General features: G+C 38.5%; 1 protein-coding gene across 2 annotated transcripts in view; it reads left to right on the top strand.

Annotated features, from left to right (window-relative positions):
* Positions 1-13,862: 13,862 nt before the first annotated feature.
* The window catches only part of SLAIN1 (SLAIN motif family member 1), a 57,292-nt gene continuing 52,290 nt past the window's right edge, over positions 13,863-18,864 (top strand). For both annotated transcript variants that reach the window (XM_045283790.1, XM_045283789.1), the window contains exon 1: positions 13,863-15,612. In XM_045283790.1, coding sequence (XP_045139725.1) covers positions 15,519-15,612 — 94 coding nt within the window. In that variant the 5' untranslated portion in view covers positions 13,863-15,518. The remainder of the gene's footprint in view (positions 15,613-18,864) is intronic.

The following is an 18,864-nucleotide window of genomic DNA, read 5'->3' as shown; positions in this document are numbered from 1 at the left end:
CATATGGAGGGGGCTCCAAAAAGTTCATGATTTTCTGTGAATCGTTAGAAGTCCCTTTACGCCCCTCATATAGATAAATCCATTAAATCAGTACCTTCATGCTTTATAGATGTTTGCAGACAAATGACACTCTATAGAGTATTTTTCTGTAAGCAAATCTAATATTAGATTTCCCAGGTAGAAAACAAGGAGAGATCATTAGTGTTAGTATGGTAAACTTAAAATAATATATTTTAAAAGCAATTGATTTACAGAAAACTTCTTGTGAGAACATTTTATACATTAAGATATATTTCTATTGCAATATTTTTGATGAAAAATTAATCAATCGAGTTTTAATAATTTTAGCCCAATTGTTAATGCTTACAAATCATCATTATGCCCATTTATCACTAGGTATATAGCCTGCTATCTCACAAATAATGAGGATACTTTTTCTTAGAATTCCCTTATAGTGTTTGTAGGATAGCAACATCGTTGTGTGTCCTAAGCTCACTTTAGAAAGTGAAGTAGAGTAATTCTTACAGTATCTAAAATGAAAAGCTTTATATTTTCATTGTTAAGAAAAAGAAACATAGAAATGAATATAAAGTTATAAAGAAAATTCTACCCTTCACCCCCTAGATCTCTACTACTCTTTAGAGTAAGTTAGTTGTGTGGATCCTTCAGGATTGTCTTCTTTACATATAAAAACACAGGTATACATATCTGTATACACATCAACATTTTCACACTTTGCTACCGTGAAACATGGTTTACAGTTTTGCTTCTCTGTGCAGTAGTCCCACCTCTCCCGGTAACAATTGCTAAGTAGCATTGTTAACATAGCAGTGTGAAGGATCAAGTTTCTTTTAAGTGTATCTGCTTCAGTTTTTCAAGCATTTGTAGTATGCATTTAACGTAACCTAATGTGTTCAACAAAACTGATATTTGGCAGCTTATTTAGGATTCTACTAATGTAGATATCCAGGAAAGAGAGTTAATGTAGATTAATTGTTGAACATTTTAGAAGTTCTTTCATGTGAGTCTATCTTTTCTATTAAAACCTTAGAACTATTTGTCCTTTATTAACAACTTCTCTCAAGAATTATATATCTGAAGAAAATAGTGAATAATAGAACCATCATTTGATGACAAGAAGCCATTCACTAATTAATGAAAAAACAATTAGTTCTGTTAGTTTTTTTTCCTGAGCAATTGTTTAATCTATAATCTATTTGTCTATTTGTAAAAAGCAGTTTCAGCTCTCCCGGTGATCAGAGACTAGAAAACAAAGCGGGGCATGGGGTGGGGTGGGGCATGGGGGTGTATTCAGATTGTCAGGAGCAAATGAAAAGCTGAATTTTGATACACATGGTGTGATTTAGTAATTTGTTAATATATATGTAAAGGCTGCGATGAAAATGCAAAATCTATGTTTCAGTATCAGTGAACTGAGAGGCACAGAGGAACAAGGGGAGGAATCAGACTGGTATGAAATGGCATGCCAGACCTGTCTAGGACCTCGTTCACTCCTTTATTCCAGAGTTGAAGGTCTGAAGCTCAGATGAAATGTGAATTCTCTAAGTGGCTCCTGGCAAAATGTGACATAATCTTCAGTGTTATTTACAGAATATTTTCAGAAATCTTTACATCATTTATTCTCTTCCATCAAGCTAGATTGTGATGAAGTAGGGGATTATGAAATCAATTCAGTGGATTGACCAGGTATGATTTTTAAAATGAAGTGGAGTTGAATAAAAATATCAGAATGTATCACATATCACAATGCAATATTTTTAATGCTTAAACTTATTTCAGTTCTAGGTTGCTAACTTCAAATCTACCAGTTGCTCTTTGAAAAAAAAAGAAAAAAGAGGCTTTCTGCTCCCATAGAGATTAACAGCCTTTGAAACCCATTGGTGGAGTGGGGCCTATCTGCTCGCTGCTCTAGGGCTATGATGAGTGGGTAGCGACTCAATGGCCATGAATTTGGCTTCTTTGGAGTTTATGCTCCAAATATGGGTTAAAATATACATTGTCTTTATACCCATTGGCCAAACATTGATTATTCTAGTTGAAAGCAGAATGGACAGAGGAAAAGCACAGCTATTTAAAGATTGTTCAGCATTAGGATAAGTCAATTCTTGCATTTCTCAACCAGGAGGACAAGTCTAAATTCAGAAAATGTCTAGATGAGAAATATGCCAGCTGGTAGTACAAATAATTAAGCACTCACCTAGTAGCCAAAACATTGGTGGCTCAAACTGCCTTGGATGATTGATCTGGACATTCACATCTGATAGCTATGAAACAGTTCTACTTTGCACACATGGCATCCCCATTGAGAGGTTGAAGCCGGAGGACGGGGCTGTGCACTGGCCAGAGGAACCGGCCCACACACCCAAAGCAACTCATAGCAACATGTCTGGGAGATCTGGCAAGGATTTTAAACTTGCTTCACTGGAAAGGACCCGAGAAAAGTTAGTGATGCAAGGGGAAACTGGTAGAATGTACAAATGAAGGAAAATGTGATGATACTGTCTTCAGTATGTAATGCTAAGACTCTCGATGCCTGGCTGAAACCATTGCTAATTCTTCATCAAAACTGTTGAGCACCTTGTACTCTACCTCTGGTGGAGCTAAATTAGAGTACCTAAATGGTTTTTGTATAATTGATTTTTCAATTGAAGAGACCAGGTTGTTCTTTACTTTGACAATGCTAATTGAAAATGTGCACTATTTTCTAGGAGCAAATGGAATTGACCAAATTTGTTCCTAGGTTAATGAGTGACTTCAAAACACAGAAACGATGCTTTGAAATAGAAGTTGAGATTGCTGGCAATTTCCAGCAATTAACTTGATGGCAGTGAGTGTGTTTTAGTTTGTTTTGTTTTAGTGGGAGGTGGGGAGGGGAAGACAGTTTGCTAAGAGGAATGCTTTCAATGACATGGATTGACAAGGAAGCTGTAACAATGGGCTCAAACATAGCAACAATTGTGAAGACAGTACAGCACTGAACAGTGTTTTGTTCTATTGTGTTTTGGGTCATGATTTGTTGGAACTAACTGATGACACCTAAAAACAGCAGCAACACTAACTAAGTTTTACCTTATACTCCTTTTAATAGTTTGGTGGTGGTAGGTTTGTTTGTTTTGCAATGCATGACTGGTTTGGCAATGGATGCTTTGTTTGATCTGAGTTGGTGTTAGTGAGCCAAGTACTGTGGAAGTCAAGTAAAGACTGGTTGATCGTGTTAGTGTTCCTTAAGATAAAATTGTAATTTAACTCACCTAAAATTTTCTGAAGATTGCCACATATTAGTTTTCAGTGAAAAAGCTATAAAATCAATTTTTGTGTAATACCATTTGTTTTTGTATTACCGACAACAATGTGACTTTAAAGCTAAGCTTTTTCTTCAGAATAACTGAGGTTTATAGCTTTCAGACAATTGTAATATTTTTATGTGATGGAGTCATAGTTATTAGAGTGGTTTTTATATTACTTTTGACCTCTCAGTGTTACTATGTATATTTATTAAGTCAAGTGGTCCAGAATATGAGTTGCCTGGAAAGAAGAGATTTTCTATAAAGGTGACTCTTTCTATGTATGCACTTAGTGCAATAGTTCAAATGACAGTTCTTGTCATTTAAAAAATTTTTTTTTAGTTTTACATTAAAACCTTTTAGTTTTTCTTACCAGAGTCAAATACACTGTTAAAAAGCCACTCAAGTTTAAAGAGTGGTATATAAGCCACAAGGAGTTATGCTTTTAATGATGTCAAAATAGGATATTGTATGCCATGAAATTTGGAAGATCTCTACTTGGCCACGTGACTAGACCATATCCATATTGTACCCATCCCAAAGAAAGGTGACCTCAGAGAATGTTCAAATTATTAAACAATATCATTAAAATCACATGCAGGTAATATTTTGCTGGAGATCATCCAACAATGGCTACAACAGAACATTGACAGGGAGCTGCCAGAGATTCAGGCTAGATTCAGAATAGGACATGGAACAAGAGATATCATTGCTGATGTCAGATGAATCTTGGCTAAGAACAAAATACCAGAACAATGTTTATTTGTGTTTTATTGACTATACCAAGGCATTTCACTGTGTGGACCATAAAAAAATTATGAAAAGAATGGGAATCCCAGAGCACTACATTTTCCTCATGCAGAACGTGTACATGGATCAAGAGGCAATTGTGTGAATAAAACAAGGGTATACTATATGATTTAAAATCAGTAAGGTGTGTGTCAGGGTTGTATCTTCCACCATACTTACCCAATCTGTATGTTGAGCAGATAATCAGAAAAGCTAGATTATAAAGAAGAACATGGCATCAGGACTGGAGGAAGGCTTACTAACAACTTTCCATATGCAAATGACACAAACTTGCTTGCCAGAAGTGAGGGGGACTTGAAGTACTTGCTGATGAAGGTCAAGGATTGCAGCCTTCTGTATGGATTACAAGTCAATGTCAAGAAGACCCAAACCATCACTACTGGTCCAGAGGATTTCTTTCTTGGACCCACACTCTTTGCTCCTGGAGGCAGCAGGCAAGAGCACTAAATCTGCTGCACGAGACCTCTTCAAAGTGTTGAAAACCAAGGAGCTTACTTTGAGGACAAAGATGCACCTGGCCAAGCCATGGTATTTTCAATGGCCTCTTCTGCATGTGAAAGTTGGACTTCGAATAAAGTAGACCAATGATGAATCGATGCATTTGAATTGTAGTGCTGATGAGGAATATTGAAAGTACTGCCAGAATGCTCCTTAGAGGGCCAGCATGGCAAAACTTAGTCCCATGTACTTTGGCCATGTTGTCACGAGATATCAGTCCCTGGAGAAGGACATCACACTTGGTAGAGTAATGAGGCAGGGAGCAAAGACCTTACACATGAAGGATTGGCGCAATGACTGCATCGATGGCTCAAACATAGGGACAATTGTGAGGATGGCACAGGACTGGGCCGTGGTGTGTTGCACATAGGGTTGCTATCAGTCATAACCAATTCGGCAGCATCTAGTTACTCCTCGTCTCCAACCACGACTTATTCTTTACCTTATATCATTATAGTTTTTTCATAGCCTGTTTACAAAGAATATTTTCGCGTGTGAATTATGACTGTGGAGTACCTGGTACAATTAACAGGGTCTGCTGTTACCCAAAGTTGGAGGTTTGATTCCACTTAGAGGGCCATCCAAAGACAATCTATTTCCAAAAAAATTGGCCATAGAAAACTCTATGGAAACATAATTTTCCTTGTATTCTGACATGTGTGGGGTTGTCATGAGTTGGATTTGATAATCTATTAGATTTGCCTCTTAACATTTTGTATTTCTGCTCCTTCAGGAACTCTGACTCCTGTTGCTTTTGCACCCTACTCTTTGTGCTCTACGTTAGATGTGTCCTGAGTTGTATGCTGTGAATTCTGACTCATGGTGACTGTGTGGCAGAGAAAACTGCCTCCTAGAGATCCCTAGACTGTAATGTTTACTGGAGTTGGTCACCAGGTCATAGGTTCGAACTGCCCAACTTTCAGTTAGCAGCTGAGTGGGAACAGAGCTCCTCAATAAGCTGGGTTGACACAGTGGCTCCGTCAGTGAGCTCACACCTAGCCGTCATGTGAAGATGGTGCAAGACTTGGCAGTACTTTGTTCTGTTGTACATAGGGTTGCTATGAATAGGAAATAACGGCACCTAACACCGTTTACATACTTCGTGACTTTCATCCTTGGGTTCATTTGTTTCTGCAGGTATGAGCTTTGCAGACTCCTGGGAGATATAGGGAAGGCAGTTGATTCTAGGAATAAAACACGGACAAAGGTGACTGGGTGCCATGAATGGTTTAGTGTTTGCTAGCCAAATACTGGTGATTTGCTTCTGACAGGTGACAGCCTTGAACACTATGGGGAAGTTCTCTGCACACACTGGGTTGCCATGCGTGAGAATTAACTTGGCTACAACTAATATCAGCAATTGGGATAGAGGGGCTTGCGTTTTAACCTGCCAGTATAGCACTTTTCAGTTAAGTCTCTGTTTCAGTGAGGTACCTCATTCCTCCTATAGTTATTGGCGTGTCTGAAGTCAGTTTTTGAGTCAGCTTGTCCAGCTAGAAAGCCTCCTCATTTTCGGATAGGAAATTGGGTAGTGGGTCTGGTTGTAGATGAGTAGTGAAAGGGTTCTGGGATTCTAGTAGTTCCCTGCATTCAGCCCCAAGAGCATCCCCACATTCTATGGGCTGCAGGGCAAGGGTGGAAGAGAAGGCCTAGGTAGCAGGACTGGATGTGGCAGTGTGACCAGTCCTGACAACTGAATGTGCCAGTGGGAACTGAAAACTGCTGTTGAAAATACCATAAGGGCTGCGTAGCCAAAAGGAAATAACTCTATTGTATGAGCCTCAAGAGATTCATGAATCTTCCTGAAGGTTTCCCCTAGATAAACAAAAACATTAAAAACTCCACCAAAGAAATGGTGGGAGTGAAAGGGAAGAATGTACTGAGTGTGTGCAATCTCGAGGCATCCTGGTTGGTAAGAGCTTCCTAAGAGAAGACATGAATAGTTGGCTCATAGGATGCTGGACATAATATACAGACAGTAGTTTTAATGGTAGCAGAGAAGAATTTGAGAACAGCGAATAAAGGCTCTCAGACAGTGAGTGCCATAAACTTATATGTGCATTAGGAAAATGTATTAATTTAAAAGAACTCTAGAGATAGGGAAGTTCTGGAGTTGACTGGTTTTTTGTGTATTTTATGTCAGCGCTGTGGGGCTGCCATGGAGTCTCAGACGTGCTGGGTGATAACGCTGCATCTCATCCTTTAAAAACAGCAAAGGACAAGAAGCATTCCTTTCTAGTGACTTAAAATAGAAAGTTTTTCTGAGTTATAACTGAAATATCACACATTGCACATACTTAAAATGTACAATTTGATGGGTTGTGATATATGTATACCAACCCACTGCCATCAGATATATTCCCCCTCCTAGCAGCCCCTGAGTTTCTGAGGCTGGACATCTCACAGGAGCAGACAGTCTCACCTGAGGTTAGATGATATACGTAATTCCACTCTCACTGACTCAATCTACTCCATATCTTTACAGGAGCAGAAAGCCTTATTTATCTCCATTAGAGTGACTGGTGGGTTTGAACCACTGACCTTGTGGTTAGCAACCTAATGCTTAATCCCTAGTGTCACCAGGGCTTCTTTATGTGTAAATAAACCCATGAACTGATGACTGCAATCAAAATCATGAATGTATCCCAATACTGTGCTTCCTCAGCACACTGCTTTTGTACCCCTTCCGTCCAGGACCTATCCTACTTCCAATGGAGGCAATTACTGATCTACTTTGCGTCACTATAAGATGTAATTTAATTTCCTCAAACTGTACATAAATAAAATCACCTGGTCCCTTTTTATTATTTTGTTCTGGCTTATTTCAATTAGGATAATTGTTTTGAGATTTATCACTGTTGTTATTTGATTTAATAGTGAATTTTTTCTATTACATTTTTATGGACTTTAACCACAGTTTGTTTATCCATTCTCCATTATTGGATAGTTGGGCTATTTCCACTTTTTGCTTATTACAGATAAAGCTGCTATAAACATTTATGTCCACATCTTTGTATGGACACATAGTTTTACATCATGAAGGTATCCCAGCCCAGTCCAGCTCAATTCCATGGGTCTTGAGTTAGCTAGCTGAAGTCCTCTTCAGACTCAAGGAGCTTCAGGCTGATGAAGCAGAGAGGTGAAGTGAGATGCAGCAAGATCCCAGGCCAGTGGGTGTGGAGTCACATGGAGCCAAGGTCAGTTGAAAGATGGCAGGGTGCAGACAACGTCCAAGTTGGCTCCCAGTGTCTGCCGACCACATGGGCTACCCCTAAAGCAGACACAGAGCCCCAGAAAGCAGGGAGGGCAAAAGGGCAGAGGGAAGGGGTGGGGAGGGGTCCCCAGCATCTCTCTTATAAAAAGTCTACACCTTCCAGAAGGTATCACCAGGCTGTGACAGGTTGGAATCCACCCCTATACAAGTGCAAGATGACATAAAATCTAACTGCCACACTGACTTTTAAAGAGACGGACAGACTATTTATCCAGTTACTTCCTTTCACATTTCTACCAGCAGTGTGTGTGAGTTCAGTTGGACTGTATCTGTGCAAAGAATTGGCTATGGTCAGTCTTTATAGTTTAAGCCATTCTAACAGGTGGGTAGTGCTATTCCATCATGGTTTTAATTTATGTTTCCTGAATGGCTAGTGATGTTAACAGTCTTTCCATAAGCTTGTTTGCCATCAATCTGTAATCTGTCAAGTAGTCTGCTTAACTCTTATGCTGTTTTTAAAAAAATTGCGTGCTTTTTGAGATGTCAGCGTTCATTGTATTTTACATGTGCATTCTTTATTAGATGCATGATTTAGTTATTGTTTCCCAACCCATTGTTTGCCATTTTAGTATTGACAATTTTTTTTCACAGAGTTAAAGCTTTAAAATTTTGATTAAATTAATTTTCTTCTGTGGATCATATTTTTGGTCTAAAACAGTGGTTCTCAACCTTCCTAATGCCGTGACCCTTTAATATAGTTCCTCGTGTTGTGGCGACCCCCCCCCAACCATAACATTATTTTCCTTGCTAGTTCATAACTGTCATTTTGCTACTGTTATGAATCAGGTGACCCCTGTGAAAGAGTCATTTGACCTCCAAAGGGGTTGCAACCCACAGGTTGAGAACCGCTGGTCTAATAAATATAACAAGGTAAATCTTGTGGTTAAAAAAAGACTTTCTACAAATTCTAGTAAAAGTTTTAAAAAATTTATTTCACTTTTTAAATTTAATTTATTAAAAAAAATCACTTTATTGGAGGCTCATACAACTCTTATCACAATCCATACATCCATCTATTGTGCTAAGCACATTTGTACATTTGTTGCAATCATCATTCTCAAAACATTTGCTTTCTACTTGAAACGTTGGTATCAGCTCCTCATTTTTTGCCCCTCCCTCTACCACCCTGCCTCCCTCATGAACCTTTGATAATTTAGAAATATTATTTTTTCATGTCTTATATTACCCGATGTCTCCCTTCACCCACTTTTTAGTTGTCCATTCCCCAGGGGAGGGGGTTATATGTAGATCATTGTGATTGGTTCTCCATTTATCCCCTGCCTTCCCCTAACTCTCCTGGTATCAATACTCTTATTATTTATTGGTCCTGATAGGTTTATCTGTCCTGGATTCCCTGTGTTTCCAGGTCTTATCTGTACCAGTGTACATCCTCTGGTCTAGATGGATTTGTAAGGTAGAATTGGTGTGCAGTATAGCACCAATGAAACATACAACTTTCTTCTAGTTCTTTGATGCTACCCCATCTTGCCAGGAGAAGCCAGCCCCTAGCACATCATTACGGATCTGGTTGGCGCAATTGTACAGCGATAATAAGTAAAGATTATAGTAAAGTTATAGAGAGCATGAGAGATAGAAGAGAAATACAGACACAATTCATGGTAGCATGCTCACCTCAGCCCTGCTGCTTGGTGGTCCTTGTGGAGAGATGGGGAAGGGAAGGAGAATAGGAAAGGGAACAAGGGAGACAGGATGGGAGAGCAGGGGGGAAGAGAGGGGGAGAGACCAGTGAGAGCGGCCAGGGAGAGAGAGCTCTATTGCTAGCCCAGGCCTATATATCATTTGGGGCCATGCAAGCCCACTAATTACAGGTGAAGACATATGGCACAGGAAGGGTTTGCACTATAGACTACACATTAATGAGAGGGGGTGGTCTAGGGACATAAACGCAATAGGAAGAGGAGGAATTGGGGTATACATGTGACAAGATGGGCGGTTCCTAGATTTAGGATGGCAGCTTAACTTTGACCTGTTCTCTGGGTCTCCATATGAACCAGTATCAGTAGGGTGTAAACCCCACCTACAGGAACCAGATAGATGACTACAGGCCTGTCCATTGTCTTTAACAGCAGGGATGGAGCGCCCACCCCTGTGGTGCTGCAGAGACAGCAGTCTGACCTCCCCCAACACCCCCTACTATCCTGATCCCAATTCTAACTTATAAATCTAGTAAAAATGTTATAATTCCAAGTTTTAAATTTTGGTTGTGATCAATTTTGAGAGAATATTATGTTAATATTATATGAAGCCTGAGTTAAAATCTATGTTTTTGCTTGTACATAACCATTTGTTCCATTACCATCTATTGAAGATACTTTTTTTCTCCCTTGAATTATTTTTGCACTTTTTCTCCAAATCTTTTTATGTCTAGTTCTATATTTGAACTATCTCTTACTTTCCGTTAATCTTTTTATTTTTATTCCATACCTTTGTTGCTGCTACTGAGTACCATTGATTTGATTCTGGCTTACAAAAGCCTCCGTAAGAATAGAACTGACTTACAGAGATGCCCCTGTGACAGAGTAGAACTGCCCCACAGAGTCTCCTTCATTGTGGTCTCTCTGGGCAGCGGTTATTTAGGTTTACATCTGCAAACCCTTTTGTTAGCAGCTAAGTGCTGAACGATTGTGGCATCAGGACTCCTTATGTTATACTAACTATCCTTTTTTTTATATAATAGCTTTATAATAAGGGCTATCGTGGCAGTTTCTTTTATTTTCCCCTAGAGTTGTTGGCTATCCAAATCAATTTGTATTTCCATACTTAAAAGCTAAAACCAAATCCACTGCCAACAAGTCAATGCCAATAGTGACCTTCCAGGACAGGGTAGTTTCCGGGTCTGGCTGGGAATAGAAAGCCCCTTCCTCCGCCCACAGACTGGCTGCTGATTTTGAACTGCGATCACAGTTCAATGCGTAACTAATATGATCCTCGGTCTGTATATAGGGAGCTTTAAAAAGTGCATGGAAAAAAGGAATTATAAGTAATGTTTTTTCCCATGCAGTTTTTGAAGCCCCTGGTTTAGCATTGTGTTAAATACAAAAATAAATTTATAGAGAAGTAACATTTCAGCAACATTTAATCTCCTAATGAACACAGTATATTTTACCATTTATTTAAATCTTTAATATTTATCAACACTGTTTCATTATTTAAAGTAGATAGGTCTTATATGACTTTGGATAGATATATACCTAAGCAATGTTTCGATGCTATCCATTGGGTTTTCAGTGGCTAATCCCTCTGAAGTGGACAGCTTATTCCTTCTTGATAGTCTGTTCTTAGTCTGAAGTTCAGCTAAAACCTCTTCATTTTGGGTGACCCTACTTGTATTTGAAATACCAGTGACATAGCTTCGAGCATCAAAGCAACACAGGCGCCTCTGTAGTGCGACAAAATTGACAAGTGGACTATGCAAAGGCATTAGACTATGTGGATCATAACAAACTATGGATAGCCTTGAGAAGAATGGGAATTTCAGAACACTTCATTGTGCTCATGCAGAACCTATACATGGATAAAGAGGCAGTTGTGCAAACAAAGCAAGGGAAAAAGAAAAAGAATATATGAGGGGGTATCCTGCCCCGCAAATGAATGTTTTCCCAAAGCTATGCATTTAATTTTTATTTACAAAACAACTTTATCACCTTCAAAGTACTCTCCATTACACTTAATACATTTCTCAAACCTGAGATTCCATTCTTGGAAACATTTTTCAAACTAATCTGTTTGGGTGGCCGACACCATTCCCTTGTTTTTTCCTTCACCTCTTGTCAAATCGTTGTCCTTTCATGTCCCTCTGCATTCTTGGAAACAAAAAGAAGTCCCACAGAGCAAATTCAGGTGAGTAGGTGTGTGAGGCAAGAGAGGTATGCTGTTTTTTGCCAAAAACTGGCACACTGAGATGGCTGCATGAACAGGTGCATCATCCAATCCCTCAGTGTCTGCCACAAATGAGGCCTTTTTTGTCACACACTGTTACACCGTCTTTTCAGAACATCTAAATAGAAAGCTTGATTAACAGTCTGATTTGGTGGAACAAACTCCCAGTTGACATTTTCATCCTTTCAGGAAGTTGATAGACCTCCAGAACGAGGTTTGTCATCAATTGACATTTCACCTTTTTTGAAATGAGAAAACCACTCGTACACTTGAGTTTTCCTGTAGCTCTGTTCTTGTAAGCTGTGTTCAATATCACAACAGTTATTTGGCATTTTTTCCTGAGCAGGAAACAAAATTTCACAGCTGCATGCTATTCTTTTAAATCTGTTATCACAAGACACGAAGTTCAAAGGAAACTGCTTTTCTGAAAAATTCACTGTGACCAGAGGACCTTCCCAGCAGATACCACTGGGTGCACTAACTCAGAGCTTATTGCTGGATGCTTGCATCGCGGGAAACATGCCTACTGCGAAAGCTCTGCTCAGCATAGCTTTTTTCCATTTTTTTTTTTTGGTACCCCTCAGATATGAAGAACAATATGGTATCAGGATCGAGTAAGACTTATTATCAACCTGCAATACAACCTCATTTGATAGAAATGAAGAGGACTTGAAGCATTTGCTGATGAAGATAAAAGATTTCAGCCTTCAGTGTGGATTACAACTCAATGTAAATAAAACCAAAATCCTCACTATTGGATCAGTAGGCAACATCATGATAAATGAAAAGAGATTAAAGTTATCAAGGATTTCATCTTGCTTGGCTCCACAATCAGTGGTCCTGGACTCTGCAGTGAAGAAATCAAAGGAAACATTGCATTGGGTAAATTTTTGCACAGTACCTCTTTAAAGTACCTATGACCCAAGCCATGGTATTTTTACTCACATCATATGCATGTGAAACTTGGACATTGAATAAGGAAGACTGAAGAAAAATGAATGCAACAACTCTGGTGCTGGTGGAAAAACATTAAAAGTACCATGGATTGCCAAAACAGTAACAGATCTGTCTTGAAAGTATGGTCAGAATGCTCCTTATGGGCAAGAATGACAAGACTTTCTCTCGTGTACTTTGGACATGTTGTCAGGAGAGACCAGTCCCTGGAGAAAGCCATCATACTTGCTAAAGTGGAGGAAGGCCCTCAATGAGATAGACGTCTTGACACAGTGGCTGCAGTCTTAGCCTCCAACAGAAGAATGATTGAGGACGGCCTAGGACTAGGTGGTGTTCATTCTGTTGTGTGTAGGATTGCTATGAGTTGAACCGTGTCAATGGCACCTAACAACAACATCCTTAAGCGCTTCAAGTGTTTTGTTTATTTTACAATATTGTAAATTAAATGTGAAATAAAAAACTGGTGGTTTTTGTTGCTTATATATAAATGCAATAGACGTTTGTATATTGATAAAGTAATTTTCAATCTTGTTGCTGAATTTATTCAAGCATTTTAGTAGCTGTCTTTTAGATTCCATTAGATTATTATACACATATAATTATGTCAGTTTTGAATAAACACAGGCTTCTTTATTTTCATCTGGGTGATTTTATTTCTTGTCTGATTGGACTGGCTAGACTGCCCAAGAGAGTATTGAATAAAAATGGTGAGGACATCCAGATTTTGTTCCTAGTAGACAGACATTAAAGATAAGCTTTAGTCTTTCACCATTAAGGATGAGCTATTTTGGTAGATGCTTTTAATCAGATCTATTTTCAATTTGTGGCCACTTTTAAACAGGTATAAATATGAAGTGCTTTATTTGGTGTATAATTAAGATTATATGTTTTTTCACTATGATTTTTTTCACGACATAATGTGTATGTTAATATAATTAACATAATAAACATAATAGTTTAAATGTTAACCAATGTTTAATTTGGGGGAATAAATCCTACTTGTTAATGATAGAATATCCTTTTAATATATTTCTTTATTCAACTTTGGAAAATATTATTTAGACAGTTTTTACCTATGGTCATGCAGATATTGAGCTGCAGTTTTCCCATAAAGCCAGTATCTGGTTTGGGTATAAGGGTAATGGTAGCTTCATAGAAGTAGGTGAGAAATTTTCTTTCCTCTTCAATTTTTCAGAAGTGATTTTCTAGAACTAAGTATTAGTTCTTCCTTAAATGCTAGAATTCATCAATGAATCATTGTAAAGTTTTGTTTATGGCAAAGTTTTTAACTATAAGTTTCATATATTCAGAGCTATTCTTCTCAAGTAACCTGTGTTGAGTTTGTCATAAAGTTGTGCATAATAGCCTCTTGTGATTACAAAAATACCCTGTCTAATATGTAACCATGGCCTCTCTCTGTTCCTGATACAGATAATTTCTATCTCCCTTTTCTTCTACCTAATGAGGCTGGCTAGAGATCTGCCAATTTTATTGATCTTATCAAATAATAATTTTGATTTCTTTCATTTTTCTCTGTTGCTTTTCTTGGCTGCTCTCTTATTTATTTCCTTTCTTTTGCTTACTTTGAGTTTCATTTCTCCTATTCTGGTTTCTGAAGGTAGAAACTGAAACTATTGATTTGAGACCAATCTTTCTGAAAATACAAATGCATTTCCTGCATATATTGCATTATAAGTGTCTCTGTGACCACTGCTGTAGTGTAATCTGCATATTTTTATATGTTGTGTTTTTCGTGTGCATTCACTTAAGAATGCAGATTTATCTTTTGGTTTTTGATCCATGAGTTACTTATTTTCCAAATCTTTTGATTTTTTTCCCAGGTATCTCTCTATCATTGATTAACACTATAATGTTATTGTGCTTAGGGGGAACATAGTTTGTATGATTTAAGTCTTTCAAAATTTAAGAGTTGTTTAGATAGGTATAAGGTCTGTTTTCTTAGATATTGCATGTGTATTGAAGAAGAACACTGCTGTTTGGGGGGTGGATAGTGTTTATGTCCATTCTGATTTTCTACTTGTTTTATTAATTACTGAGAAAGAACTATTGAAATATCCCACTATAATTATTGATTTACAACTTCTTTTGGCTCTGTTTTTGCTTCAGGTATTTCGACGCTCTGTTACAGGGATAACTATTCCGAATAACTTTAAGATTGTTCTGTTCTCTTGATGGATTGGCCCCTTTACCATATTCAATAATCTGGCTTAGCTCTGGTCATTTTTGTTCAGAAATCTACTTTACTACTAATACTCATACCCAACCACAACCCAAACCCATTGCCATCCATATGATCCAACTAACGGCAATACCAGATAGCGCTTCCAAGACTGGAAAGCTTTGTAGAAGCAGTCAGCCCCATTTTCACCTGTGGAGAAGCTGGCAGTTTGAACCATTGACCTTGTTAACAGGCCAGTATCTAACCCCATGAGCCACTAGGTCCCCTTACTAATATTGCAACTTCAGTTTCTTTTGTCAGTTTTACTTTTCCATACTTTAACATTTTGCCTGAGCACATTTAACCATTTGTACCGCTTTATTTGGGGCGATTTGGTCATTAAAGAAATATTTGGGCACTTAGAAACAATCAAATGTGAATTCTGTTTCAACAGAAATGGTTTAATACATACTTTTGTTTTCTCCAAAAGAGAGTGAATCTTTATATGCATATACAGTACTTGTAATGTACATTTCTTTCTTTTATTTTAAGGTTGTATGCTAGCTCTGCAAAGACATTTCTCTCTGCAGAGAAATCCATGAGCCCTTTGCAGTGGTGTAGACATGTCCTGGATAATCCAACTCCTGAGATGGAAGCAGCAAGACGGTCCCTATGTTTTAGACTGGAGCAAGGTAACTTTAAACCTGTGTGTCTACATGTTCAAGCTTTTGCCACTATCAGCTATTTTTGTTTATAGTTTCAGAAGACAGCAATCCTCTGGCTAAGCTTGGCTTTGCCCTTTAATGGTATGTAGATTTGCCCTCACTTTGAAATAATTGATCCTTGTCCCTATTTGCAACAAATTCTTTATGACAACCACTTTCATTTGTTGCATGTGCAGCCTTTAAGCCATTGAAAAGTCTTTAAGTCTTTTTGCATAAGCCTAAACCCATGGCTGCCCAATCAATGCTGACTCACAGCTACCCTATAGGACAAAACAGAACAGTCCCATAGGATTTACAAGGCTGTAAATCTTCCTGGTAGTAGATTGCAATGAGTTTCTTTTCTTATGACTTACCTACACATTAAACTTAAACAAACACTTAGGAATGAGTCTCTTTTTTAACCTGGGGACTTCTTGCAGTCATTTAAGTTGAAGAACCTTACAACACAGGTGCAGCCACTCTATGGAATTCAGTTTACATTTTTCTTTCTGAGTAGTTGGTGTTTGAACTGTCAAACTTATGGTTAGCACCTAAGTGTATAACCACTGGTTTTCTAATTCCTTGCATTAAAGTGAGGCTAAGTAAGAATTATGTGGACCTATTCGGACTTGCCTGTAGAGGAGCTCTGATGGTTTTGGGATTTATGCATCAGCTGGTAAGAGGAAGGTCAGCAGTTCAGAATTGACTTGATGGCAGTGAGTTTGTTTTATTCTGACCTAACTTTAACTTGAGGTGCAGCCATTATATGGAATTTACTTCACATGTATTATACAACATATATCTCAATATATGGGCTCCTTTTGTGTTAGATTTCAGCCATTTTGGGGGGCTTGTTTCAATTTGGTAGCAGGAACACTTTCTTTTTAACCTTTAGTTTTCCTTTCTGTTTGCACCAATAAGTAAAATAGGCTAGTCTTAAAAATTCTCTGGGTTTGGCAGTAGGTTATGTGGCTGAATTCTAAGGTAGAAATACATACCATACAAAACTGGGTCCCACTATGACCTGGATAATGACCTTATTGATAATTGAACTCCTTAAATGTTTAGTTTAATATATAATTGAAGCATTTATAAACTGAGAAATACATTTCTATATTATATATGACATTAGGTATGTAATAATAGATTGCCTTCTATTCATCTCTATAACCTGAGTCAGGAAAAATTTAGGCTATCTACAAAAAGCAAAAGAGATCCCTTAGGGTACAGTTGGTTACATGTTGGGTTGCTAACTACAAGCAGCGTGAACCCACCTGCCCTCTGTGGGAGAATGATGAAAATTTCTATTCTTGTAAAGATTTACAGCTCTAGATATCACTCTGAGAAGATCAGTCAATAAAAAGAGCAACACTGTCCCGACATGATTGGTGAAGACAAAGCAGGAACATAAGCAAATGTGGCGAAGAAAGCTGATGGTGCCAGCCTATCAAAAGATACAGTATCTGGGGTCTTAAAGGCTTGACGGTAAACAAGCAGCCATCTAGCTCAGAAGCAACAAAGCCCACATGGAAGAAGCACACCAGTCTTTGTGATCATGAGGTGTCAAAGGGATCAGGTATCAGGCATCAGAGAACAAAAATCCTTTCATTGAGAATGAGAGCGAGTGTGGAGTAGGGATCCAAAGCCCATCTGAAGACAACTGGCCATCCCCTTACAGAAGGGTCATGGGGAGGAGATGAGCCAGTCAGTGTGCAGTGTAGCAATGATGAAATGTACAACTTTCCTCCAGTTCTTAAATGCTTCCTCCCCTCCACTACCATGATCCCAATTCTACCTTACAAATCTGGCTAGACTAGAGCATGTACACTGGTACAGATTGGAGCTGGAAGCACAGGGAATCCAGGACAGATGATCCCTTCAGGACCAGTGGTGAGAGTGGCGATACTGGGAGGGGTGGAAGGAAGGTGGGCTGGAAAGGGGGAACTGATTAGAAGGATCTACATATAACCTCCTCCTTGGGGGACGGACAATAGAAAAGTGGGTAAAGGGAGAAGTCGGACAGTGTAAGACATGACAAAATAATAATCTATAAATTATCAACGGTTCATGGGAGGGGGGCTGTGGGGAGGGAGGAGAAAAATGAGGAGCTGGTACCAAGGGCTCAAGTAGAAAGCAAACATTTTGAGAATGTTGAAGGTAACAAATGTACAAATGTGCTTAACACAATGTATGTATGTATGTGTGGATTGTGATAAAATGATCAAATAAAATGATCAAAAATAAATAAATAAGTAAAATAAATAAAAAGCGCCCAAAACAAAATAAAAACGGAAGAAACCTAAGAATTATGTGAGATACCATCTGAAGGAATAACATGTATGTATATAATAGGCCTTCCAGAACAGGAAGACATAAAATCCCACAGAGAAGAAAGTCCAGGAACTGCTGGGGAAACATCACTAACACCATAAAAGAGAAGAACGCCATGAAACTGTGAGCCCCAAACACAATAGATCCCAAACGAAAGTCATCATAATATACCACAGTCAGGATTTTCTGTATCAAGCTCAAGGAAAGACTCATGAGAGCAGCTTGAGAGAGAGAAAAAAAGCTGGTTATAAAGGGGAAATCAATAAAAATAAGCTTCCGATTTTTTTTTCAGCAGAAACCATTTAGGCATGAAGGAAAGGAATGACATATATAAAACTCTTGAGAGAAAACTGCCAATCAGGAATCCTATATCCAAGAAAGTTATCATTCAAATATGAGGAAGAAATAAAGGAGAGCATTTCCAGATAATTAGAAATGAAAGGAATTTGTAAAAAGGTAAAAATTAGCCTCAAAAAAATCACTAAGGGGAATTCTTTGGGCAGAGAAACAATGGCAGTCATCAACCTGACCTGAGAATAGCATATTCAAACCATTTAAAGTAGTACTCAAGTAAAACAAAATTACAAGTTTGAAAATGGTGAGTGAGACAGTTTATTGTGCCAGCCTGGCTGATAAACACAAGTAGGATTAACTGAAGGGCGGAGAGATAATGGCTCGGTGAGCCTCGCCTTTCTTGTCTCTTGCTCTTTGATCATCAGACCAGTGTGGGGCTGCCTTGCTTGTTCTGTGCCTCAATTTATAGGCTTGTTCTGTGCCTCAATTTATAGGCTACACTACCTGTGGGACGCCTAGCCTGTGGACTGTGTCGCTGTAAGTTGAGGTCCCTTTAAGACATCTCTGGACCTGGGGACTGGCAGTTGGGACTGGTGGTTAGTTGACAGTTGGTGA

This window comes from Echinops telfairi, unplaced genomic scaffold (genome assembly GCF_000313985.2).
Source record: "Echinops telfairi isolate 266 unplaced genomic scaffold, ASM31398v2 ScPeMD7_7467;HRSCAF=8505_0, whole genome shotgun sequence".
Classification (NCBI taxonomy): Eukaryota; Metazoa; Chordata; class Mammalia; order Afrosoricida; family Tenrecidae; genus Echinops; species Echinops telfairi.
This window is presented reverse-complemented; position numbering and strand designations above follow the sequence as displayed.